The 27436-nt window shown below is 40.4% G+C and overlaps 1 protein-coding gene across 1 annotated transcript; it reads left to right on the top strand.

The window, feature by feature from the left end:
* Nucleotides 1–216: 216 nt before the first annotated feature.
* On the top strand, nucleotides 217–26815 carry LOC148454300 (interferon-induced very large GTPase 1-like). Its single transcript, XM_088461078.1, is given in 2 exon segments — nucleotides 217–772; nucleotides 22218–26815. Coding segments are annotated over 2 exon segments (5154 nt in total).
* Nucleotides 26816–27436: the final 621 nt, after the last annotated feature.

The raw sequence follows: 27436 nt of genomic DNA, 5'->3' as shown, positions 1-27436 counted from the left end.
GTCACTATGAGACAACACACATTTTTTCCAGATTTAGTGAGAAACTATTTTACTATGGACGTTATATTGACGACCTATTTATCCTTTGGAATGGCACCAAGTTGGAATTTGATGATATGGTCAATGAATTGAACACCTTAGATAGCCCTATACGCTTCACTTATCAGATAGATAAGAGGATTTAGCATTTTTTGGATGTTACCATTACACTTGAGGATGGGTTGTTGGGATCGGCTCTTTATCAAAAAGAGACTGACCGCAACACTCTGCTACATGCAAGAAGCCACCACCAGTCTGAAAGAGAGTCTACCTATATCTCAATTTATGCGGGTACTGAGAAATAACACTGTTCCTGAGATCATGGAACAACAGATTGTTGAGATGGAAGATCGTTTTTTGGCGAGAGGGTACACTAGGACCACTTTGGCCAGATGCCTTTGTAAAGCGAGATCTAGGCACTCACAGGTAGTACAACGCAATAATCAGCCTATTGATAAGCGACGTATGATTGTAACAACCACATTTGATGTTAGGTCTCATCAGACAGAACAGGCTTACAAGAAGTTTTGGCCAATTATCACTACCGATTCAAGCTTTTCAAAAGTGAACAAGAAACCGCCGATGTGTTCTTACCGGCGAGGTGCCAACCTTAAACAGCTACTGATGAAACCCACGAAGCAGCCTAGGACTACAACACAATCCTGGTTACCATTGCCCAAAACAGGATGCTACAGATGTGCAGACTGCACTACGTGCTGTTCAATGAAGGTTGGTACACATTTTTCACACCCTCATAGTGGCAAAAAGATCAAGATACGCCACAGGTTACACTACACATGTTATTTATTTGATTATTTGCCCGTGTGGCTACTACTACGTCTGGATGACCACTCGCAATTTCCGAGAGCGCATGGCAAATCATCGCTCCTCTATTCGGAGCGCTTTATTGAACCATGATTCTGACAAACCTGTAGCGCAGCATTTTGACATTCATAAACATTCCATCTCCAGTCTCAAGTGTATGCTCATCGACCACATCCCCAAATTGACACGCGGTGGGGATCGCGAGATGTTGTTAAGAAAACGCGAAGCAAGATGGATTTTTGAGCTGGACACTGAGGCCCCAAGAGGACTTAATGAGGCAAATCCGTTAAATATATTTTTGCGTTGATTGGGTTTTTTCACAGGACCGATCTGCACTATTTAGTGCATTATTATATCATTACATGAATATATGATTACTTTATACTTTTCTGCTTTCTATGTTTTTTAATGTGTTTTTAATTTTATTACTTTAATTTGGGGATTTTTTTCATTAGTTGTTTGTTTTTTCTTTCTGACATTGTCCTTTGGTCATTATAGTGTTTAGTTTTTGTTTCATTTTTTCGTGGTATAATACAATTTTGCTGTGGGTCCTAAATCCATCAGAGCCAATATGCTTTGTCCCTGACATGTATTGCTAACGTTTTTCACCAGCTGGAGGGTTAGTTATATGCAGAATTCGTGTGCTGAACTTAGCACAGTCATCACAGTCCATTTTTGATGAGATCAGCTAGTGTTGCTGATCAGCTGGAGGTTTGTTTACACATGTGACCAGACTAAGACATTTCCTGGTTCAGCTGGTATTGTTTCCCCTGTGGAACGCATGGGCTATACAGGTGACACGCATAGTGTTATTTCAGAGTGGTAGTCTTTAACCTATATGTGATTTTAGCATTTACCATGAGTTTATTGGTGGGTGGAGCTATAGGACCTGCAGCAGGTATATCAGAGGCAAGGGACAGTGGTTACTCAGTATGCTTTGTGGTGTTGTTCTGTTCACACTGGCTTGGATTGTCCTGATGACGGTCCCTGTGAGGATCGAAACGTCGACAATATGGTGAAGTTTTTAAAGATGATTCTATTAAAGATGTGATTTTATCTTCATTTTCTACCTGGTGAGTGCCTTTTTTCTATTTTTGTATATATATATATATATATATATATATATATATATATAGATGTATATGTGTGTATATATATATATATATATATATACATATACATATGCATACACGCATATACATATATATATAGATATATATACACACACACATGCATACATATATATATATATATGTATGTATATATATATATATATACACACACGCATATATATATATATATAAATACAGTATATATATAATATATATATATATATATATGTACACTCACACATACAGTATATATATATATATATATATATATATACATATATACATAGTGATTTTTTTATTTATTTATTTACAAAGCCTGATAACTGTGTCCAGCAGTGATTGGGCCAGGGGCGGAGTTCCAGCAATGAGGAGGGGCCAGGGACAGGGAGCTAGGTAACTGGCCGGGGGAGGAGTAAGTGGGGTGCTGCCGGATATGGGTCGGGGACAGAGTAGTAGCCGCCGACGATGCGGCTGTTGCTCATGAAGATTTTTTTACAGTTTGGCGAGGTGGGCTAGCTTCCGGCTACCCTGGGACAGAGCAGCAGCCGCGGCTGACAGGAGCCGCTGCTGCTGCTTCAGTAGTACTTAGGAAGGGATGGGAGAGCCATCGGCTCCCCAGAAACAGAGCAGCAGCAGCGGCTAACAAACTGCCGCTGCTGCTTCTATAAATGAAAGCCACGCCGGGGACACAGCAGGGCAGTCGCGCAGGGAAGGGGGTCATGCCCACTGCCCGATCACTGCTGGCCACAATGATCGGGGCAGACAGGGGGGGTATCGAGTGATGCAGAGGGACCAGCAGGTCCCTCTCACATAGGCGGCTGTGGGAAGATCAGCTTCCCGCAGCCGCACAGTAGGCATTTTGACTGGTCGTATCAGATACGACCATAGCAGGTAAAGCCCAGTCTGGTATGGTTGTATTAGATACGACTGTGCCAGGCAAGTGGTTAAAGAGCGGTGGCCCATAGCTATCCTATTCAGCCTGCTCTTTCCAAAATAGTAGAGATAAAACACCAAGGATTCACATTTGTATTTATCATAGAAATAGGCCAAGCTACACTATAAAGCCGGCCATACACTGTGAGATGCCACCGTGCGAGGCAACAGGGGATCCGACGTCTGACATATCGGGCGGTCCGCACACATGGTGCGATAGGGTGGCTGACAGCTCCCCCCTCCCTCACCCGCATAGCAATGCATGGGATCGCACATCACATCCCGATTGCCTGATCTTGCAGTAAGATTAGGGGATGCGATGTACGACCCCACGGGAGCGAGATTTTACAATATCATGGCCATACACGGTGCAATATAGCAGCCGAATCGTACCAATCCGTCGGATCGGCTGCTTTATCGCACAGTATATGAGCCGCATAAGATTCACAACTCATCACAGCCAGCTTCATGCAAATCATTTACTTAGTTAGGGATCGCGGCCCACCTACATTAGGTTAGCATTCTGCGCTCAACTGCATGCCTTCCCATTACTAAACCTCAATCATAGACTCTATTATATTACTTTCCCCCTTCACTGATTGCACCATATCACCTACCCTCTAATTCCCTCCCATCCATTAATACTTATTGTTACACCCAGGGCCATTAGTGACCGTTATATATATCAGTGCCCCCCCCCTTCCTCACTGATTGTCAGGGCCATCCCAATGTCTACTAACACTCTCTGCAAGAAATTCTGGGACACCCCTCTCCTCTACCCAAATCCAGCTATTTTCAAAATTAGTAATTTTGTTAACCGAAAAATATATTCCCTAGTTTTTAATTTAACAAATTATTTCACAGTAGTGGATATTAGTGGGTGTCTATATGCTGGCTGTGTGACAGCTTTGCGATCGCATTCATTAGCATATTTTCGCAGCAGACCTGATTGCGTAAACACTGCTGTGAACTCAATAGCGATCCCTAGTGAATAACGCCCTTTGCCAGAATTAGACATAAATGTGACTTGTGGCTTTTTTTTTTGTATTTTGTTCTCATAAACTGCAATACTACAGCTTTTTTATTTTAGCCTACAATTTAACCAGCTAACAAAAGATCAAAATCGCAATGACTTCCGGAGATAAAAACTATAACCCAGAAGCATCGATTGTGTGATGCATAAATACCACATCTATAGAGACCATGTCACCTTCAGAAGTTTATTCTTCTCAAAATGCATTGGTGGCCCTTGTAGACTTTTAGATTTTTATTGCATGCATCTTTAAGCTGCTATCTGGTACAATATCATCTTTTGCCACTGTCTGATCATTCTTTTTATGATCATATTTTTGCAATAGGAATAAGAACTGACAATAACACTGCACAACAATGAAAATGTTTCCGATTTGAAAATAGTTACGTACTTCTAATTGATGTCAGCATACAAAGAATGAATATGAAATTTAAAACTCTCAGTTAGCTCTGAGTTCCGAGATATAGCCCATTTATGACGATGTATGGGTATACCTAGTGAAGTGGGCAGAATGGAGAGAATCTTACCTGCAATCTGCGTTCCGCGCATAGGGGGCGGGGCCTAATGACCCAATTAAATGAATCAGTTATTTGTCCCCTCCCCTATTCAAATATATGCGATTCACGGGATTACCCACACAAGATAACTGTGGTGCACTGAGTGACAGCATAGGGAGCGATTCCACCAAGACATTTCAGCAATGGAACAAAGATATCAGGGTAGGTGACAGTGACAAGAGATGCCCCAGAAGAGGAGTACAAGCGACAAGCAAAGAGAAAGCACCCCCATGAATAGGCCACTATATTAAGTAGTACTTTCCTATGCTGTATGTTTGTTTCGTATGCTGTATGTTTGTTACGTATGCTGTATGTTTGTTTCGATTTGTGTTCTTATTTGTGATTGATAGAAAATAAATAACAGTTGTTTTAATTCAATCAAGAAAAGATCAGACTATTTTAAAATAGCTATTCACTATGACTATATAACTAATGTACAGTATAGTGCAAGTAGTGTAGCTCCAAAAATAGAGCTAGTAAAAACATTCTGAAATCATTTTTAGTTTTTCTTGACCTCAAATTAGTAATGTATAACTATTTTTAGAAAGCAAACAAATTAACAGTATTCATTTGTTGTACAGTGTAATTGTTGTGCTTTGTATTTACAAATGGCATGTTTGCTGTGTGGTTGGTACTATGTATATTATAGAAATGTGCACCAACTCCCATGTTTTGGTTATAATTCATCGTCGTGTTTTGGTTTTGGTATTGGTTTTGCCATAACCACCTTCACGTGTTTTGATTTTGGATCTGTATATTTTTTTTAAACAATGTTAAAAACAGCTAAAATCACATAATACGGGCCTGTTTTTGTTCCAATAGTATTATTAACTTCAATAATTAATTTGACCACCTCACAGCTTACAATATTGTTTTCACTGATATAGACCTAAGGCTGCAGTGAGCTAACTGGCTAAAAAAAGTGGCAGAGCAGCGGCACAAATGCACGGCAAAACATCGACAAAACATTGTCACGCAGCAGTGGCAGACAGGATGGCAGTTTAATAAACTATCAAAATGTCAGTCAACAATGCCCCGTTCAGCACATAATGCAAAGAAAAGAAGTGGAAGATGGACTTGTCCTTGGGCCCACCGGTATGTTGTGTATTGAAAAGGACATGCATAGTTTAACAAACCAATCACTTCAGTGACAGGTTGGTTTGTTTGGGCCCCCACAAAACAAGCTACCAGTGGGCTTAAGGAAGCTAACAATGTTGATTTTAAAGATCTCTTCTCTACATTAGAAAGATGTTGTCATTGTTATCCTCACCCTCATCAGTGTTAACATTATCTTCACACAATATTAACTCCTCCCTGGTGGAATCCAGCATTAAAGAAGTCTCTGTACAGCTTTGGTGTAATTGGTGGTAAAGTTCTTCCTCAAGAACTTGATGGTTCATTTTGATGAACAACATCTTTCAACATTTTGAGGAAGTAGCCTCCTATGCCGATTGCTGACAAGGGGCCTGATTCAGACCCACTCACGAACACATTGCATTCACAAGCGGGTCGATGGTGGCCCAGCGCGCATGCATGGCGTGCACAATGCGCGTGCGCAAGCCCCGTAGCGAGTGAGAATTCACTCGCTCCTTGGCTCGCTCAAAACGGGGAGGCTGTCGATGTTGATCGACAGCTCACCCCATTTTGTAGGGGGGTGGCTGAAAATAAGGAGGTGTTCCCGAAAGGAACGCCTGCCGTTTGTGGGCATCCGGCTCTATTAGAGCTGGAAGTCCACTCGGCATTGCGAGTGTTGAGACCCTACCTTAGGGTCTCCTCGCAATGCCGATGGTCGCAATAATCGTGACCATCTCCTACCCGCTCGCTTAGCGAGTGGACAGGGAAAAAAAAATCTCCCCACCCTGAATCAGAGTGAGCACTCGCAAATACCAAGCGGCTCTGAATCAGGCCCAAAGTTCACGGATATGCAGAAAACTCTTTCCGAGTGCACACGTTAGGATGAGCAACTTAATTAAATCAAAGTGAGTTTGTACAAGGGCCTCCAAATTGCTTTTTTTTCTCCTAGTAGTCATAGGGTCTGTCTGACATGTCTTTTTGTACACAGGCCCTGATTCAGAACCGCTTGCTGCCGCTGGCCGCTTGCTAGGTTTGTGGGCATTTTTTTTTTTTTCTCCGGCCACTTGCAAAGCTGTGGGAGACCAACCACAGCTTGTGCGAGCAGCCAGGAGACCATTGTGATAATCGCGACCATCGGCCTTGTGATGAGACCCTACAGTAATAGAGCAGGAAGTCCACTACTGACATCAGTAGTGATGTCAGTTAGACCTCCCTACAAATGCCAGGCATTACTAAGGCAATGCCTGCATTTGTCCAGCCACTCCCTCTACCTACCCACAAAACAGGGCAAGCTGTCACTCATCATCGACAGCTGCCCCATCTTGTTGCGAGCCCCATAGCGACTGAACTTCAGTCGCTCGGTGGGGCTCGCGCATGCCGGATGTGGTGCATATGCAGTGCCCAAACATCGGGCCGCATGCGAGCGCACAGTGCTTGCGAGCAGCTCTGAATCAGGGCCACAGTCATAATTAAATGGATTGTGGCAGTAACATATTGCTTTGCTGTGGAGGTTACACTCATTTTTGGCAATTCTTTTAGACCTGACCAGATGTCAAAATGTTTTGTTGACTCAGTTGCGTCAGCAGTGAGTTTCTTGGGAAAGTTTAGTTTTTCCTGGCAGCCGCAGTTGCCATAAAAAGTGAAGGAGATGTTGTCGTGTCATGTGCCACTTGACCTGACAACTTGCTCACCGGGATCTTTTTCATATCTTAAGATCTGTGTTAGTTGGAAAGATAGACATAATATATGACTTTAACCTAAGATCTGCATGGTTGACAAAATGTATTGATCCAATGTTGACAAATCCGACATACTAAGCAGAATCACTGTGTTTCATCTCCTCCTTCAGTTTCTCTAGCTGCTTTTCCAAAAATCTAACTAGGCAAATCACCTGAGTCTGAACTCACTTCACAGGTGACTACTTCTAATGGTTTCGGAATGTATTTCCTCTCCATTGCGCTGGACTAAGGTACATTCCCTCTCCTCTCCCTATGTCATGGCTTGTTCTGTGTTATGTTTGGAGTTGCTATTGCTCCATTTTCTGAAGCATGTAAAGGGTGGAATTTCTCCTTGTTACTATCTCTTGCTTCAGTTGGAGGAATGACAATTTTAACTTTTCTTGCAGCCACTGCAATCTTCTACATACAGTTTCTGAATGGCTCAAATGTACCAATATTTTTTGGGCCACAGACAGCATCTGCTGCATGCCCCTGTCATTTCAAGTTGATGGTGTGAGCAAAACATAACGTGTTCAAATTCACCCAGCTGTAATTCTCTTACAATATTTGTGGCATTATCAGAAATGACAGTTCCTGAGGAGAGTCCAAGTAGGGTAAGCTATTTTGCTATATTTTGTGTTACCTACTGCTGCTGCTGAAGGCGACACACCCACCGAGTGGGCTGTCAGTCATGTAATTTTTAGTTTGACCAGTAAAACTTGTTCACATACTGTATCTGTGGATAAGTGGACAGTGAGTACAATGCATTTTGTAGTCCAAAAATTTCTTTTTTTAATGCTCTAGAACAAACGAGGAACTGCTATTCTGGTAAAATGGAAACAAGATGAAGTTTTTATCAGGGACACAGGAAATCAACTAACTGTCTATTTTCAGATAAGTTAACAGAAGATATTAGATGCAGATCTAATACAAGCATAGCCATTATGGCTTCAGTGATCAGCTGCATAATTGGATTACAGTTGTCATGCTTGCTTCATCTTGCAAAGGATTGTTTAACAGTCAATTGTTTTTTAAACTACTACTAGTATTCTTGGTCCCCTACTGGGATGAAGATTCATCCCCAGCAGCAGCAGAAGGCCTAGCACTCAAGGATTAATCTGAGGAATCCTGGATAGGGGAAGACTCAGTTAGCCTTAGCAAATTGGATGCAGGATTAGTCTGATCATTAGTAAGGAATTAGTAGATGATTAAGGTATTGGCGGTAGAGATTGCAGGAGCTAGGATCTAGTTGAGAGATTGGAGCTAGCTGACACTGGACTACTTGTTGTATTTACAGCGGCAGGATTTCATATTTTACCAAAAGCTTTTCATGAACGCACTGAAAATGACATAACAGAGAGGTTAACATCCCTTCCTCTATTTACTTTGGCTTTACAAATGCTACAGATGGCTTGATAACTGTTTTTAGGATTTGAATAAGGATAATTACACACATAATAGATGGATTTTTTTGGTTGTATGCCCAGGCATGGCAATGGCCATCTTCTTATCATGGGCAATAACTGCTTTCACTGGTGTCTCACTTACACAAACAACATCCTCATCATCAACATTCTCAATGGCATAAGCTACACAAATACCTCTTTCATCCTGTTGCACTTCCATGGTAACAGCCTCACATTGTATGTCAGCATCTTTACTTGTGCTGCTCACATTGGCAAAGATTGTAGAAATGGTGGGTTTTTTGTGAGTACAGTATCAGAAAGGACAAGTGCACACATAGCTCTCATGGACAAAGTTAAACTTTCCTCAAGGATTTGCGACATTTCTGATGACAGCTCACTCTTCTACCATAGTTATTTTTCAGTACTGATTTTCATGCTTTCATTTTTTTTATACCTCTTCTAGACTCTGAGGGCTTACTTCAGAGCCGCTCCCTATATGCATATGCTCGTAACCAGTGTATGCAAATTTTGCTAAGTGATGGCATGGCAAGCAATCGTACGGCAAGGCATAAGCACACCCACTATGTCCTGGCGTGTGATCACTTTCTTTGTGTATGTAGATGCCCACCAGCTATTTTAAGATGCCCACTTCTGCACATCATCCCCAAGAAGTGTATGTAACCATCGGTACATTGAGTACCATCGTAAGTGAATGCAGCACTTGAGGTGGACTATACCCTATCACAAGCACTGCGAGCACTTCAGTGTGAAATACAACAGGTGATATGTACTATGATGCTGCCTGTTAATTATGCATGCCTCTGAAACAGCGTTAAGATGCTCAGGCATGCCTGCGTTTGCACCTCCATTCCCCCGTTTCTAGTGGCCGGCCCCTATCACCACTAACAAACGGCTTCTCCTGTCACTCACTCTGCTGGGCAGCCTATGCGCAGCGAGCAACCGCTTCCCAATCTCTTGCACCAGTTTGCGCATGTGCACTGCGATGCATATGCATGCGCACAATTTAAAAATTGCCCAGCTACGAGTGAACACTTCTTAGCGACCGGGTCTGAATCAGGTCTTGAGTGAGAATTTCTTGCATCCTTATGTGAGGCAGAAGAAGATGCCTGACTGATAGCAGTTGCAAGACCACCACTCACAAAAAAAGGCCAAGGCCTGAGCCTTTTTTGCCACTGTGTGTAGTGTATGGCATGTTACCAATCTTATGTTTTCTGCAGGAAGCTTTCCCTTTTTTAGAGGTGATGTTTTTTCAACAATGTAAAATATTGTTTTGATTTCATATGCCCTGACTTAACACCCGCTATGTCCTTGAGCACCGGCTTTAATGGATGATGTTGAAGGAATAGTATAGACTTGTGTTAGCGGAAACGGTATGGAATCCCAGCTGCCGGGACTAATCTAACCTAACTCCCTAACCCTAACCCTCCTTAGGGGTGCCTAACCCTAACCTTCCCCCAAGTGCCTAACCCCAATCCCCCATCTAAGTGCCTAACCCTAACCCCCCCTTCCCCGCTGCCTAAACCTAAGTCCCCTGGGGGGTACCTAACCCTAACCTCCCCCTGGGGGTGCATAACCCTAACCGCCCCTTCCCCTAGCCTAACCCATAGCCCTCCTGGGGGGTGCCTAACCCTAAGTCCCCCCTGGGTGCCCTAAACCTAACCCTCCCCCCCGTGGCTGTCCGCTCGATCGGGATGCCAGGCGCCAGTCTACCGGCATCGGGTAAATGACTGGCGTCTAGTTATAGATGCCGGTCATTAATCCCACACTGGGAGAAAGCGCCGGGAAGCCGGCTGTGGGTATTAAGGCAGCCGGTTTCCCGACTGCATACAATTGCAGCACTGGTGCTTGGCTGCTGCTCTTGCTGTTTTATCAATTGATCATTGTGATCCATATTGATTCACTGCGCTGATAATATTAAGGAAGTGGCCCTTAACCTATTGACTGCTTGTGTTCATAAACACAGTCTATCAGCCTGAAGTTTTTTGAAGACACACAAAAAGAATATTTAGAAAACAAACAATTGGCCAACTGGTTGTCAGTGCTCTTTAACACAATGCAGTATCATGGCCTGAAGTATTTTAAACACACACACTCACAAAAAAATGTATTTATATTTTTTGAAAACAAACAACTGCCCACCAACTGTGATGCACTTCACAGAAAATATAGTGGTAGTGACACTTGACCTGCTGACCATTAGTGTTCTTTAACACTGTATCATGGCCTAACATTTTTATGTAACCCAAAAAAAGCTTGCCCAATATTATACTAAGGAACATGTCACTTCTCCTATCTAACATCCATCTCCTCCGGTGGTCCTACGTCAATTGGCGCCTGAATCACCATGGGAGGGACTTATATCGGATGCCAAACACTCGAGAAACGACTCCGGGAAGATGAAATTTTGCCTGATTTTGGAATCCGAAAATGGCAGGGAGATCTGATTCCTGGCTTGGATCCACTCGGATCAAGTAAGTTCATGTGGGTTCTGTTTCCTAGAATCCAAACACATTCATTTCGAGTATATTATAATTAAATCCAATATACATAGATCTGCCATAACATTAAAACCACTGACAATAGCATTGATTATGTCATTACAATTGTGAAACCCTACTGGTGCTGTGGTACACTTACATGGAGTACCTTAATACTGTCTCTCATCTCTTCATGGTGACTCTCCTTTGTTCCGGCTATGGCGTGGGTATGGCATCCATGACCAGCAGGGCCCCCAAATACTTGGGTGCTTAGCACAAAGTACGTGATGGAGGGAACACATGTGGATAACAGGTGCAGTGCAGTAAAGAAATGTTGGACTCCAGACCATCTCATGATGCAAGAACAGGAAAACTTTATTTACACTCCTCCATATTCTCCAGCACAGTAAGTGTGACGGTTACAAGCTCTACTTCGCCAACTTTCTCCAGCACAATACTTGCAGCTGATGGTAAATGCTGTATTTTAACCTTAATGGTTACAGAAGATTAGTTATGTTCCACTCCAAGCGAAAACCTAAAGTGAAGTCTTACACATATGACACAGTAGCAAAATGGTAGCACATACCCGGTGTTGCTGGGCTCAGTAGTTCTAAACATGTCAGTCCAACAAATACGTCATACAGCATACAGTGGACTCCAGATTTGAAGTTAATTGCACTCGTCTCTATCCTCACGAGACTTCTAACGTGTGGCACCTTCCATTACACAGGGCCCCTCTCTCTTTCCATCACCCCACATACACCTTCAGGCATACTGCCGTCCTGTATATCCCAGGACTCTAGTACAAGTCCCACTATCCAGGGACCATTCATCTGACGTGCTGGCAACTTAATGCATACCGTTAACCCTTTCACTGCTGGGCTTCTCTAATTCAGCACATGGTTACACAGGATTCTTCAATAGAATAGCCACACTGCCATCTTCCACTGAGCCCTCCCTCACTATGGGACACTTCTACAGGGGCTATCAACCAGGGATCCAGCATTACACATCTCAGACACTCACCCTCTCACACATGGGCTGTTTCTTCACAGGAGATCTCTCATCTTCCACTGTGGCACCAGGCAGCACTTCACATGAGATCCTCTGCAGTGACTTCCTCACTGAACAGACACTCTGCTTCCAGCTGCTGCCTCTGCAGCACTCCCCAATCTTCTTCTCAGAAGGGATTCAATATCAATGGGGCTGCTCTTTTATCAGCAGCTCCCTTGCAGGACTTTGGGGAGGGGCGACTCCCCCCCCTTGTCTGTATCCTGGGTCCTCTAGACCACTTATTGACTAGGGGCTTCTCGCAGGGGGCAACTTACTGCATTACAGGTGCATTCCACTGTATATATGGCAGCCTGCCATGCACCCTCCCCTAGGACACCAGGGTACCGCGGGACCTCCCTCCTCCCGTCCCACGTCTCCAACCTAAGATGGCCTCACTCCTTCTCTGAGGATGCTTTTGCGCTTGCCGTGAGGCCACACTCCTTTTCCCCATGAGGCCACGCCCCCTTTTGGTCCCATGAGGCCATGCCCCATCGGCAGCCTGCTTCCTTCTGCTCTCCCGGTGATGACATCACTGGGAGGTGGGGCTTAATAATGGAGCAGAGCTTAAGCCCGACTCTGTCGGGTATTAAATTTGCTCAATAATTAGAATAATTAATATTATAAAAAGAGCACTTATGTATGTAAAAGTTATACAATTTAATAACAATGTGTATATATATATATAAAATCAGTTACAACATACATATATTTTATAAAAAATAATGAAGCCACAGAAGAAAATATTATAGGTAAAAGTGTTAAAACTCATGCAGCATGCCTCTTTCAAGTGAAAAACCACACTATTGGCATATATTTGGTAGCTCTTATGGAGAGGTATTGTAATCCATATAGTGAGTTTTAATATATAGCAAAAGTTCCAATTATCCCCATAAACTGAGAGGTATAGAGTCATTTGTTTAACTGCTTACCAGTGCTTATCTCAACCTCCCCCCTGGGTCCAAATCCCACAAACAGCAGTGATCCTTATCCAACATAGGGAAATATCTATCAATCTTGCTGTATTGATCCTGCTGTAGGGGAGGGAGTGTGCAGTTCCTGTGCAGCTGACAGAGATAGCAGCTCAGCTTAAGATGACTCCTCTGCAAAGTCCGGTAACCAAAGGAATCCTTCTGCCAAGTATGCTCCAGTATGAGATAGCCCCTAACACTTTTCTCTGCTGTCCTCTTTAGAGGTTTCTTCAGAGGGATAGTGTGTAGAAGACTTAGTACCAGGGATTCCATATTTATGTAACCCCAGTCGAATGGGATGAATAGCAGATTAATTAGCAATATAAAGCATCTGTGGAAATTAATTAAATTCACATGCCTTAAAACAAACATTTTTATTTGAAGTTCACCAAATCCATTGTAATTAAAACATTCAATTTCTCAAAAAAAAATATAATAAAGAGGATAAATAAAAAAAATCTAAAGAGAAACCCCATAGCATTGCCGTTAATATAAAGCAATAACATTAATCATTGGCTATTTTACCTTGGCATCACCTGGAGATTATAGGGAGTATAACATCATTCACTTAAGTGCAACGTAAACTAAAATAGCTCATTGAATTAAACCTCTACTAACACAAGCAGAGAGTCCCAGGTTCGATTCCACCCTTAGACATCCATAGATTTAACACCAATATACTACAAATAAATACATGATCACCTCTATATATTATTTTGTATGTACAGTATATCAATTTGGAAAGTATATTAGGCTTATTTTACTTCTTTGTATCTAATTAGTTTGTTCCTACAAATTATCTAATATTCTTATAGCCCTATCAATTATTATTACAGTTTAATATAAAAAAACATAGAAAATCAGACATACAGTGCATCCGGAGAGTATTCACAATGCTTCACTTTTTCCACATTTTGTTATGTTACAGCCTTATTCCAAAATGGAATAAATTCATTTTTGTCCTCAAAATCCTACACACAATACCCGATAATGACAATGTGTAAAGAGTTTTTTTGTGATTTTTGCAAATTTAATTAAAAAACAACAACTATGAAATCACATGTACATAAGTATTCCCAGCCTTTGCTCAATACTTTGTTGATGCAGCTTTGGTAGTAATTACAGCCTCAAGTTTTTTTGAATATGATGCCACATGCTTGGCACACCTATCTTTGGGCAGTTTCGCCCATTCCTCTTTGCAGCACTTCTCGAGCTCCATCAGGTTGGATGGGAATCGTCGGTGCACAGACATTTTCAGATCTCTCCAGATATGTTCAATTGGATTCAAGTCTGGGCTGTGGCTGGGCCACTCAAGAACATTCACAGAGTTGTCCTGAAGCCACGCCTTTGATATCTTGGCTGTGTGTTTAGGGCCATTGTCCTGCTGAAAAATGAACCGTTGCCCCAGGCTGAGGTTTTCATTCAGGATGTCTCTGTCCATTGCTGCATTCATCTTTCCCTCTATCATGACTAGTCTCCCAGTTCCTGCTGCTGAAAAACATCCCCACAGCATGATGCTGCCCCCACCATGCTTCACTGTAGGGATGGTATTGGCCTGGTGATGAGCGGTGCCTGGTTTCCTCCAAACATAATGCTTGGCATTCATGCCAAAGAGTTCAATCTTTTGTTTCTCATGGTCTGACAGCCCTTCAGGTGCATTTTGGCAAACTCCAGGCAGGCTGCCATTTGCTTTTTACTAAGGAGTGGCTTCCATCCGGCCACTCATCCATACAGGCCTGATTGGTGGATTGCTGCAGTGATGGTTGTCCTTATGGAAGGTTCTCCTCTCGCCACATAGGAATGCTGTAGATCTGACAGAGTGACCATCGTGTTCTTGGTCACCACCCTGACTAGGGCCCTTCTCCCCCAATCGCTCAGTTTAGACAGACAGCCAACTATAGGAAGAGTCCTGGTGATTCCAAACCTCTTCCATTTATGGATGATGGAGGCCACTGTGCTCATTGGTACCTTCAAAGTAACAGATATTTTTCTGTACCCTTCCCCAGATTTGTGCCTTAAGACAATCCTGTTTTGGAGGTCTACAGATAATTAATTGGACTTCATGCTTAGTTTGTGCTTTGACATGCACTGTCAAGTGTGGGACCTTATATAGACAGGTGTATGCCTTTCAAAATCATGTCCAATCATCTGATTTTACCAAAGGTGGACTCCAATTTAGCTGTAGGAACATCTCAAGGATGATCAGTGGAAACAGGATGCACCTGAGCTCAATTTTGAGCTTCATTGCAAAGGCTGCGAGTACATGTGATATCTTAGTGGGGTTTTTTTTAATTAAATTTGCAAAAATCTCAAACTTTTTACATGTTGTCATTATGGGGTATTGTGTGTAGAATTTTGAGGACAAAAATGAATTTATTTAATATTGGAATAAGGCTGTAACATAACAAAATGTGGAAAAAAGTGAGGCGTAGTGAATACTTTCCGGATGCACTGTAAGTTACATCCTGCTAGATGTTATTAATTTCAGTGTTGTCATGTAAGGCAAATGTTGAGAGGATTCTCAACGAGAAGATCCAGAAGGCTTCCCTTCTGCAGAGACTTCAAAACCTATCCCTTTCTTTTATAGTTAATTTAATATGTTCTATTCCTTGTATTCTTAGAATTTCTTTCATAACCCTTTGGACACTTGACCTAATGATAAATTACCTCAAAAGTTTTTTATATTTGCGTAATTTGGCCAAAAATTAGTGATGTAGTTTTGGATGAAAAAAATACAATTGTTGAAAATGGGTTTAACTTATTGGGTCTGGTATTTCGGGAGGCTATATGGATGCGACAGGTGTTTTAAACATTGCACATAGTTGCCGCAGGTGTATTTTTAAGTGTTTTAAAAATGCGCTTTTACAACATGAAAATATACCAGTACCCATTTTAACGTACCCCCAATTTAAGTGCAACAGTAATTTCCTGAAAAAAACTTGCTCTCTCTCTCATTTTTTAACATTTTTTTCAAACACGCAAATTACAGCCAACCGACGCAATTTAAGTACCCTAAATACTTTTATTACAGCCAATGATACACTTCTAAAATGATTTCCAATGTAAGTTGGCCTTTTTTTGGGGTACATATGAATTTTCCAGTATGTCCAGACATTTTTGTCTGTTTCACCTGTTAAATTAACGCACCTACCCATTTTCGCTGTTTTTTTCACTATATTATCACCGATAATTGAATACGGCCCTATGTGTTCCGTGTTTTTTCAAGATATTTCTTCTATGCTCAAGGAATTTTGTATTTAGAGTACAAGTTGTTCACCCAACGTATTTAGCTCCACAATCACATGTGATCAGATAAATAACAAATTTTGTCTGACAGTTAATAAACCCTTGATTTCATATGTAGATACCTGTGAATTAGAAACAAATTCTTTTGTTCTAATTTTTACAAAATCACAAGTAATACAGCCTAATTTTCCACATTTGAAACAACCCACAGATTTCTTACTAATCCACATCTGATCTAAATGCGATTTTTTTTGGAACTTTCTTTAAATTATTTAAAGTGGCTAGGGGCTAGAATAGTTTTTAATTTCCCTGCCTTCTTAAAAATTAATTTTAGGTTTTGTTCCTAATTCTGCATTGCAAGTTTTATCTAATTTAAGAAGTTTTTAAAAAAAAATATGTCTAGCTTCACTAGATCTATGATTGAATTTACAAATAAACATAGGGGATCTTTGTGTTTCAGAATTTATTGGCTGCGACAATTCCTTGTTATCATCATTTTTATAGACAAGCAAGGAGTTAGGGTCTCTTCCATAGGCCTCATTTAGGGATTCAGTCAAAATATTATCAGAATATCCCTGTTCTCTAGCATACTCAGTCAATTCTACAGGTTGTTTTAAGAAGGAGGATATACTAGTACAATTCTGTCTCAATTTTAAATATTGATCTTTTGGGAAATTGTTGATCCACATTCTATGGTGACAACTAGTATTGTAAAGAATATTATTGCAATCTACCTTTTTCTTGAAGGTTGTGGTAGTTATCTTATTTGCTATAATTTGAATGGAAATATTGAAAAAAGTAATATGAGACCTGTGACAAGTGCTTGTGAAATGAAGACCATAAGAATTAGTGTTAAGGTGAACTAAAAAAGTTGAAATCAAATTAAAACTACCTTCCCAATAATAAATATATCGTCTATAAAATGACCATAAAGCACCACGATCACTAAGAAGGGCCCCCCAAATATATTCTTCTTTGAAGAGCCCCATAAACAGATTGGCGAAACTCAGCGCGAACTTTGTGCCTATGGTCGTGCTGTGTATTTGGAGATAATATTATGCATCAAAAATAAAATAATTATGTGATAATATAAAAGCAACTGAATCAAGAATAAACTCATTGCAAAGACACCTTTACAAACTGCTTTCTTTGTAATAGGAGTTCGTAATATCAATTCAATATTTTTACATATCTTTAGTGCCTGAATTAGTTTTTGATCATTACAATAGCACCTTTTAAGGGGTGGAATATATTAGGCAGCAAGTGTACAGTCAGTCCTTGAAGTTGATGTGTTGGAAGCAGGAAAAATGGGCAAGCGTAAGGATCTGAGTGACTTTGGCATGGGTAAAATTGTGATGGCTAGACGACTGGGTCTAAGCATCTCCAAAACAGCAGGTCTTGTGGGGGTGTTCCTGCTACTGTAGTAGTAGTTAGTACTTACTAAAACTTGTCCAAGGAAGGACAACCAGTGAACTGGTGACAAAGTCATGGGCACCCAAGGCTCATTGATGCACTAGTCCATCTCATCCTATCCCACCAAAGAAGAAGGTGGCAGAACACACAGTGCATCTGAGCTTGCTACTGCATAGCTGCAGACAAGAAAGTGTGCCCATGATGACCCCTGCCCACCACCAAAAGTGTATACAAAGGCCATGTAAGCATCATAACTAGACCATGGAGCAATAAAAGGTGGACTGATCTGATTAAGCACATTTTCTTTTACATTATGTGGAGAGCCTGGTGCAGGGGCACAGAGGGGGAAGTGGGTACTAACTACTTTGGTCCAGTGGAGGCCAGGGTCTGTCTCCTTCTCTTACTCATCAGTGGCAGCAGCCTGTGTCTCTTTAGAGCAGTGCATGCTACTGTGTACTGGGCTTAAGTGGGGTCAGGGAGGCTGCTGCTGCTGATCTTTAGCCTCCACTGCCTTTGGGTGGAGTGATCATACTGATCTCCCCCTGGATTTGCCCTTGACTGAGGAGCTCACAGTGCTCCCATGATTGTGCTGCAAATACTTTTTGATTTCTTTTCTAAAGGGGGCATATCTACACCTCTCGCATGTCCACCATTTACATGGGGAAGAGATGAAACCAGTACACACTATGGGAAGAAGGAAAGCCAGTGGAGGCAGTGTGATGCTCTAGGCAATGTTCTGCTGGGAAACCTTGGGTCCTGCCATTCATGTTGATGTAACTTTGACATATACCACCTACCAAAACAATGTTGCAGACCAAGTGCATTCCTTCAGTGGCCTCTTTTAGCAGTATAATGCACCTTGCCACATTGCAAAAATTGTTCAAGAATTGAAGATGACAAAGAGTTCAAGGTGCTGAGTTGGCCTCCACATTCCCCAGATTTCAATCCATTTGAGCATTGGGGAAATCAGCTGGTAAAACAATCCATGGAGGTCCCACCTCCCAGTTTACAGGACTTAAAGGATCTGTTGTTAATGTCGATGTACAGGACACCTCCACAGGTCTTATTATTATTATTGTTATTAACAGTTTCTTATATAGTGCAGCATATTCCGTTGCGCTTTACAATTGGGGAGGTCTTGTGAAGTCCATTTCTCAATGGGTCAGAGCTGTTAGGTAGGTAGGTGGTTTAAATGTTATGGCTGACTGGGGTATATACATTACCATTCAAATGGTTGGGGTCACTTAGAAATTTCCTTATTTTTGAAAGAAAAGCACTGTTTTTTTCAATTAAGATAACATTAAATTAATCAGAAATACACTCTATATATTATTAATGTGGTAAATGACTATACTAGCTGCAATTATCTGTTTTTTAAATGAATATCTACATAGGTGTATAGAGGCCCATTTCCAGCAACCATCACTCCTGTGCTCTAATGGTACATTGTGTTTGCTAAGCACTTTAGAAGACTAATGGATGATTAGAAAACCCTTGAAAACCCTTGTGCAATTATGATAGCACAGCAGAAAACAGGTTTGCAAGCTACAAAACGGGACTTCCTTTGAGCTAGTTGAGTATCTCGAGCATCAAATTTGTGTGTTCGATTATACTCTCCAAATGGCCAGAAAAAGAGAACTTTCATGTGAAACTCGACAGTCTATTCTTGTTCTTAGAAATGAAGGCTATGCCATGCGAGAGATTGCCAAGAAACTCAACATTTCCTACAATGGTCTGTACTACTCCCTTCAGAGAACAGCACAAACAGGCTCTAACTAGAGTAGATAGAGAAGTGGGAGGCCCCGGTGCACAACTGTGCAAGAAGACAAGTACATTAGAGTCTCTAGTTTGAGAAATAGACACCTCACAGTCCTCAACTGGCAGCTTCATTAAATGTTACTCACAAAATGCCAGTGTCAACATCTACAGTGATGAGGTAACTCTGGGATGCTGGCCTTCTAGGCAGATTGGCAAAGAAGAAGCCATATCTGAGACTGGCCAATAAAAGGAAAAGATTAATATGGGCAAATGAACACAGACATTTGACAGATTGGAAAAAAGTGTTATGGATAGACGAAATTGAAGTTTGAGGTGTTTGGATCACACAGAAGAACATTTGTGAGATACAGAACAAATGAAAAGATGGTGGAAGAGTGCCTGACGCCATCTGTCAAGCATTGTGGAGGTAATGTGATGGTGTGTGGCTGATTTGGTGCTGGTAAAGTGGGAGATTTGTACAAGGTAAAAAGGGTTTTGAATAAGGAAGGCTATCACTTCATTTTCCAATGCCATGCCATACCCTGTGGACAACGCTTAATTGGAGCCAATTTCCTCCTCCAACAGGACAATGACCCAAAGCACACCTCCAAATTATGCAAGAACTATGTAGGGAAGAAGAAGCAGGCAGTTGGTATTCTGTTGGTAATGGAGTGGCCAGTGCAGTTACCAGATCTCAACCCCATTGAGCTTTTGTGGGAGCAGTTTGACCGTATAGTACGCAAGAAGTGCCCATCAAGCCAATCCAACTTGTGGAAGGTGCTTCAGGAAGCGTGAGGTGAAATTTCTTCAGATTAACTCAACAAATTAACAGCTAGAATGCCAAAGGTCTGCAATGCTATTATTGCTGCAAAAGGAGCATTCTTTGACGAAAGCAAAGTTTGAAGGCCAAAATTATTATTTCAGATAAAAATCATTATTTCTAACCTTGCCAATGTCTTGACAATGTGTTCTATTCATTTTGCAACTCATTTGATAAATAAAAGTCAGTTTTCATGTAAAACACTAAATTGCCTGGGTGACCCCAAACTTTTGAACGGTATTATATACATATATATATATATATATATATATATATATATATATATATATATATATATAATTTATAAAATAGAGAGTCCAGAGCCACCACATCCGTATCAAAAAGACATTTTATAAAGTCAAAGAAGCCAAGGTAGACCACGTTTCAAAGGTATTGGATGGAAACTGTCTGCAGCTAATAACATGTTCTTATCTGTCGGTTTTCTATATAGCCTAGTACATAATGTATTGCTACTGAAAAGAATGTGACTGGATTAATCGGTTGAAAACGGTTGCTCACTCTGTTCTTAATGAGGGAACATCATTGAATTGTTTTCTGTAACATTAATGCCTCTATGTGAAGCGCTATGGATTTTTCCCTTTGCACAGATCGATAGACCAATGGTGAATCTTACAGTGATATTATATTTAATGTACATTATATTTTATTTTTATGATCTCTTCTATACTATTTGTGATTAGAATTCTTATTTATATACCTACCAGCCTTTGATTACTTTGGTGGACTCTAGCTCTTTAATATTTTTATTAATATTGGATAGGTTAGTACTGGACCCTGTACACCTTTCTTTATATATTTTTTTATTTTATCCTCTCTGTTAAAACATCAGTCCTTTACAGTTAATATATAATTCCCATTATAATGAAATAATATACTACTTGGTATCTGTTACTATGGGCAAAGCACGTTACTACTGCGGGACTTCCCGTCATATAAGTTTTTTTTGTGGCTATACAATTTCCTTTTGTATCTGGAGCGCAGTGTGTTTACATTGCATTATCTCCAGTTTGTTTGTTAGTCTGCCGGCTATGTGTTTACTCTGGCTGCCGTGGTGATGGGCATTTATCTTACATTACTTCTGGCGGTAGTTTTGTGATGATCTGGGCATTGCTGTAATCACTGGCTCCCGACGCTGGGTGCAGGCCATGCCCCTCCGTGTGACCTCACACGGAGCAGTAGATATGGCACTGCATATACATATAAAAAATATATAGCAGCATCATTATTAGTCATCAGTCTTATAGCATGGAGACACCTGAGATAATGTGAACCAGCCTCTATCAGCAGATAATGTGAACCAGCCTATATCAGCACACCAAAAACGATGAAAGGAGAATATGCATGGGGAACAATGAAGCAAAATTAATATATAATGGGCATCACTGTAAGCTTTCAAACCCCTATGGATATTTCACTTGTCAGATAAATTGGACTTAGAGCTCTGAAAAATTGTAACTATTTCCACAGTCATTAACAGTTACTAACTTTTAATAACTTTGGTGCTTTTGATTTGCAAAGCTGCTCTAATTTCTCATCTATTAATATGGTAGCATGCAGTGTTTGCGACGATTAACACATGGTGCTATATGTTAATAAAACTGTGTTCAGCTCATTAATTTCAACTATTGTTATTACAATGCATTATATCATAAACAAAGGAATTATATTAATACCGTACTTTGACTCCATAATACATTTGCTTAATTTGTCTCAGTTTATAAACCTGCTGTTTTCTTTTTCCAGAGCTTTTATCAACTGTCCAAGAAATTGACCAGAAATGTCCATCAAATTATTTTCACAAAAATGTGACAGATGTTAAGTTATGTTTTCTTCGGAAATTGATGGCGTTGGATGGAACTGCGAGGCATAGTGATCTTCAGCAGGAGGATATGCAATTAGGAGGAAACATGGAGTATGAAATGCTGCAGGATTATAATGTTGATTTCAGGAAGTTTGATCCTCTTCACTCTCTTGATGTGTTGTGTGATGTCTTGAATGATTCATGTAGCAACAATATTTCACAGCAAGAGGTTGTTTCAAAAATGTCCATGTGCCAGTTTGCTGTCCCTCTGCTGCTCCCTGCTGGTAATGCCTTAGAATGCATCTTCATGCTATGGGCAATGAGGGACATTGTGAAGAGATGGAGACCTCAGTCATTAGCTGTCAGTAAAGGGTACAGAGAAGACAGCTTGGTAAACATCCCTATGCCTTTTTGCTCTTTTGTTAGATTGGAAAAATGCAACTTATCTAAGTCTAAAATTCTAAATCAAGTTCTTAGTCCAGTGCAGCAAAACCATAACTTTTATGTCCACAGAGATATGGAAGGTGGAAATATTGAAAGGAAAAGATCAGATGGTCTGGTAGAGATCTGCTGGTATTTTCCAAGTGGACAGGCAGCTTTAGATATTTTTGAAGATCCCATTGCGGTTACTAATTTGCGTGGAGACCTGGAAGCTCACAAGGAACAGTTCGACTATTTATCATCTATATCGTCAGCCGTGTTCATATTTGTTGAGAGTATAAACAAGAGACAATATGACCTGATTTCCACTTTACTAACTACAAACACAGAATATTTCTTTGTTATTGACGCAAGTGATGGGAAACCTGGAGAAGAGACTGTGACATTCCTGAAAAATTTACTGACAAGTCAAAAGGTGAAAAAACAAAATGTTATAATCAAGAAAAGAAATATGAATGAGTCACAGCTTGTAATGAAGTTACAGACTGCAATCAAATATGTAGCAACAAATACCACACAGAGATTAAATTTAAAGCAAATAGCAAAGAAATTCAGAGAGAGAGTAGATGAGAATTCCCCGGAATGTCAGGAAGCAAGAAAAAATGCTACAGAAATCATATATGAGATAAAGGATATAGCGGATTATAAGAAAAACACATTGAAACTGCAAGGTGACCTTTGGAAGCAGCTGACTAAAATAGAGAAAGAACTCTGTAGAATGAGAGAACTGGGGGACAGAGATGCAGAGGAATATAAATCCCAGCTCCAGGCAGATATACTTAACCTACGAAATCAGCAAAGTCTTCTACATATTCCTGAAAGCATTGAAAAATTTGTAAGTGCGATAAGAAATACATCTTCCTTAGAGAAGCAACTTTTTCTGAAATGGTTGAAAATACACCTGGACACAGTTGGAAGAGAACAACTGTCAGTGTTACAGGCTGAATATAAGGACAGATGCAAGGATTTATTAGTGACTGACTGTGAGCTAAAGAATATCGATCAAAGAATAGCTGACAGCACTTTAGGGGTAGAACATTTGCTGCGTGAGATGGGGCAGTTGTATGAAGCAGGAAATTTCATGGAAAAAAGAGACAAAAATACAGCTGAAGGAAAATTTTGTAAATTCCCAGGAATCGCTGCTGATCTTCTACTGGACAGGTTCCCATTGGAGCTGATTGATGGAGACACCTCCAACATCCCCCTGCAGTGGATAACTGATGTCATGACTGAACTGGACACCAAGATGGGAGGACACTGCAGAATGAGAGTAATAACTGTGCTGGGAGTACAGAGTACAGGAAAATCCACCCTTCTGAACACCATGTTTGGGTTACAGTTCCCTGTTGCCAGTGGGCGATGCACACGAGGAGCCTTCATGACCCTCATTAAGGTGAAAGAGACATTCCGGGAGGAGCTGGGCTGTGACTTCATTCTGGTGATTGACACTGAAGGGTTAAAGTCCTTGGAACTAGCATCTCTGGAGGGTAGTTATGAACATGACAATGAGCTGGCGACACTAGTGGTTGGGTTGAGTGATATCACCATCATCAATATGTCCATGGAAAATACAGAAGAAATGAAAGATGTATTACAGATCGTGGTCCATGCATTTCTTAGGATGAAAGAAATTGGAAAGAAACCCAACTGCCAGTTTGTGCATCAGAATGTGAGCGACATTTCTGCTCATGTGAAAAACAGGAAAGCTCGACAGAAATTTCTGGAACAGTTGGACGAAATGACAAAAGTAGCAGCAAACATGGAGAAAAGAAGTGACATTTGTACCTTTGCTGACATCATTTACTGTGACCTTGAGAAAGACTCTTGGTATATCCCTGGATTGTGGCATGGTACACCCCCCATGGCTTCAGTTAATTTTGGCTACAGTCAAAATATTGATACGTTGAAAAGATCCATAATCGGAACGCTACAGTCTATGCCTGGAAAGCCTCAAAACATTGGAGAATTTATAGAGTGGATAAAAAGTTTGTGGAATGCAGTGAAACATGAAAAATTTGTCTTCAGTTTCAGAAATCGGATGGTCACTGAGGCCTACAACCAGCTTTGTATCCAGTACTCAGACTGGGAATGGAGGTTCCAGAGTAAAATTCACCAATGGATGTTAAAGACAGAAACTTGTATCTACAACCTACCAAATAGTAAATTAGCAGCAGATTCTTGGAAAAAATTACAAGCTGAAGTGTATCAGTTATTGGATATAGAGGAGAGGATCATGTCTCAATCCCTTGAGAAATATTTTGAGGATGACTATGAAAATGCCCATCTCTTGGAGATATTTAGAGGAGACTTTTTCAGGAGTGTGAACTATCTGAGGAAAGAGCTGGAATATTTTTTAATTGACAAGTGTGAGAAAACATTGTGTATACAAAAACAGAAATGTCAGATCCAAGCCATGCAGGAGCGATACATAAACAGAATTGAAGAAAAAGTGTCAGATATTCTGAAAGTGTGTAGAAAGAATAAGCAAATTCTAAATTCTGAACAATTGAAATCCGAATTTGAGAACATGTGGGAAAAAACATTATCGAATTTACAATTATGTAAATTAGACAAACACAACATTGACCTCATAATCCTTCAGCAATTGAAGCAAGAATTTAAATGTGATGATGGATCGATCATTGACAAGATATATAATCTTTCTAGTCTTAATGAATATAAGCAAAAACATTTTATGATTCACAAAAATCCTCTTTGCAGCAAATCTCCTGAAAGAATGAAGCTTGTAGAACAATCTTTACTCAACGAATGCAATCAATATGTTACTGAGTGTGTTAGTACCAAAGAGGACTTCAATTAAATATTTTCCAAAAAATTGCTAAAAATTATTCACAAAAGATTGAATTGCCATGATGTTAGGTTACTCCAGATTAGCAAATTCTTTGAGTTGGACCTTAAGCTTCATATTTTGGGAAATGCAGCTCTGAAGTTCCAGGAGATGCACGATGACTTTGTGCAGAGAAATGACCCAAGTCACTGTTTGGAGAGGCTGAAATCAGAATACTTTTCAATGTTTGAAAATATATTTGAACAAAGAAATGAATGCCAAAGAAGGGCTGCACAATTCTGTGAGCTGTGTTTGAAGCCGGCAATCATTGATCACATTAACAAATATCTTGGCAAGGAGATTGTGGAAGAAATTTTGCAGAAAAATGGCCCAAGGGAATTCAAGAGTAGAAAACTTTTCCAGAGTATGGTGCTTGAAAGGTTGCTAAATAGAAAATCATGTCAGCAATATGCAGAGTACATCAACAACTATAAGAGTTTTGTCACAAGTTGGATCTCACAGTACATTCGGGAACATTATCATGGCCAAGAACACATTAAGATTTTGCAATTAAATATCCTGCGCACATTGATAGAAAGACTTCAAACAGCACTAACTCACACAAGTGTTCTGCAAGCTAAAGGTGTTTCTGATTTTTTAGCCAAGTTTTGCAACATTTTACAAGAGGATCTGGTTATTTCTCAGAGCAATATGAAAGTTGTTGTTTTCCAAAGTAGTCTGGACATAAAAGAGTTTGCTAATGACATCGGATCACATCTTTCTATCTTAGAGGAACAAATACAAATGGAAATAAATTCATTAAGTGCACAATCCTTACTATCAGAGCTATCTATGAAGCCCCAGGAGGAATTGGTCAAGAAGGTGATTGGATGCGGGCAGCAATGTCCATTCTGTAAAGTCCCCTGTGAGGCTGGAGGTAGTGACCACAAGGAGCACTTTGCCTCTGTGCATCGACCGAGAGGATTAGGAAAACATAAAGATGAGCAAACAAAGGTTCTCGACCATTCTATATGCTCCACAACTATTACCACAAATAAGTCTTTCAGTAATGCAGACACAGCATGGGAGCCTCATCCTTACAAAGATTACCGCACATATTACCCTGACTGGGCCATCTACCCAGAAACAGCGGCGGATGCCTCAGATTATTGGAAGTTTGTTTTTAAAAATTGGAATGACTCATTTGCACAAATGTACAATGCCAGACCGGCGAATCTTCCAGACGACTGGTACAGGCTAACAGAGGATCATGCACTCAGCAGCCTGAAGACAGCCTTCAATACCTATTAAAATAGCTGGCAGAAAATCAGAATGTAGTTGAGTAGCTGAAAGGGGGCGCAATTCATGTTTCTAACTGCCACTTAATTCCAGAGTGTCCTTTTATAACACAATTTTTACGAAGGTTTTTATTTGTGAATGTAATTTTTATTTTGCAGAGTAAGTCATTCTATAAATTATATATTCATTTTCTCTGTGGTGTAATTATTATCATACAGCATATGATGTTGCTCTAATATTATTACTGTTATTATTATTGAATATTATATTAATTTGAATCCATTCTGCACCAGAGACTCCTAACCCAATAAAGGTAGCGGTATAAAAGCAAGAACCCAATGGAATCATCCATATTTTCACAGCAGCATAAATGTTTTAGGAGATGATTCTGCAGCAGAGTATTAGGGGTGTATTTACTAAAGTGAAAGTTTTTAGAAGTGGAGATGTTTGGCCATAGCAGCCAATCAGATCCTACTTAACACCTTCTAGAAGATAATATAATCTGATTGGTTGCTATGGGCAACATCACCATTTTATAAAAGCTCTCACTTTAGTAAATATACCCCTTAGTCATTCTTTTGAGAGATTGTGTAGAGGATGATGGGGACTGTATTGGACAGGAGCAGTGTCACT

The sequence above is a fragment of the Taudactylus pleione genome, unplaced genomic scaffold (genome assembly GCF_031769625.1).
Source record: "Taudactylus pleione unplaced genomic scaffold, aTauple2 ptg001014l, whole genome shotgun sequence".
NCBI lineage: Eukaryota > Metazoa > Chordata > Amphibia > Anura > Myobatrachidae > Taudactylus > Taudactylus pleione.
Note: the sequence above shows the minus strand (reverse complement) of the source record. Positions and strands in the feature narration are given on the sequence as shown.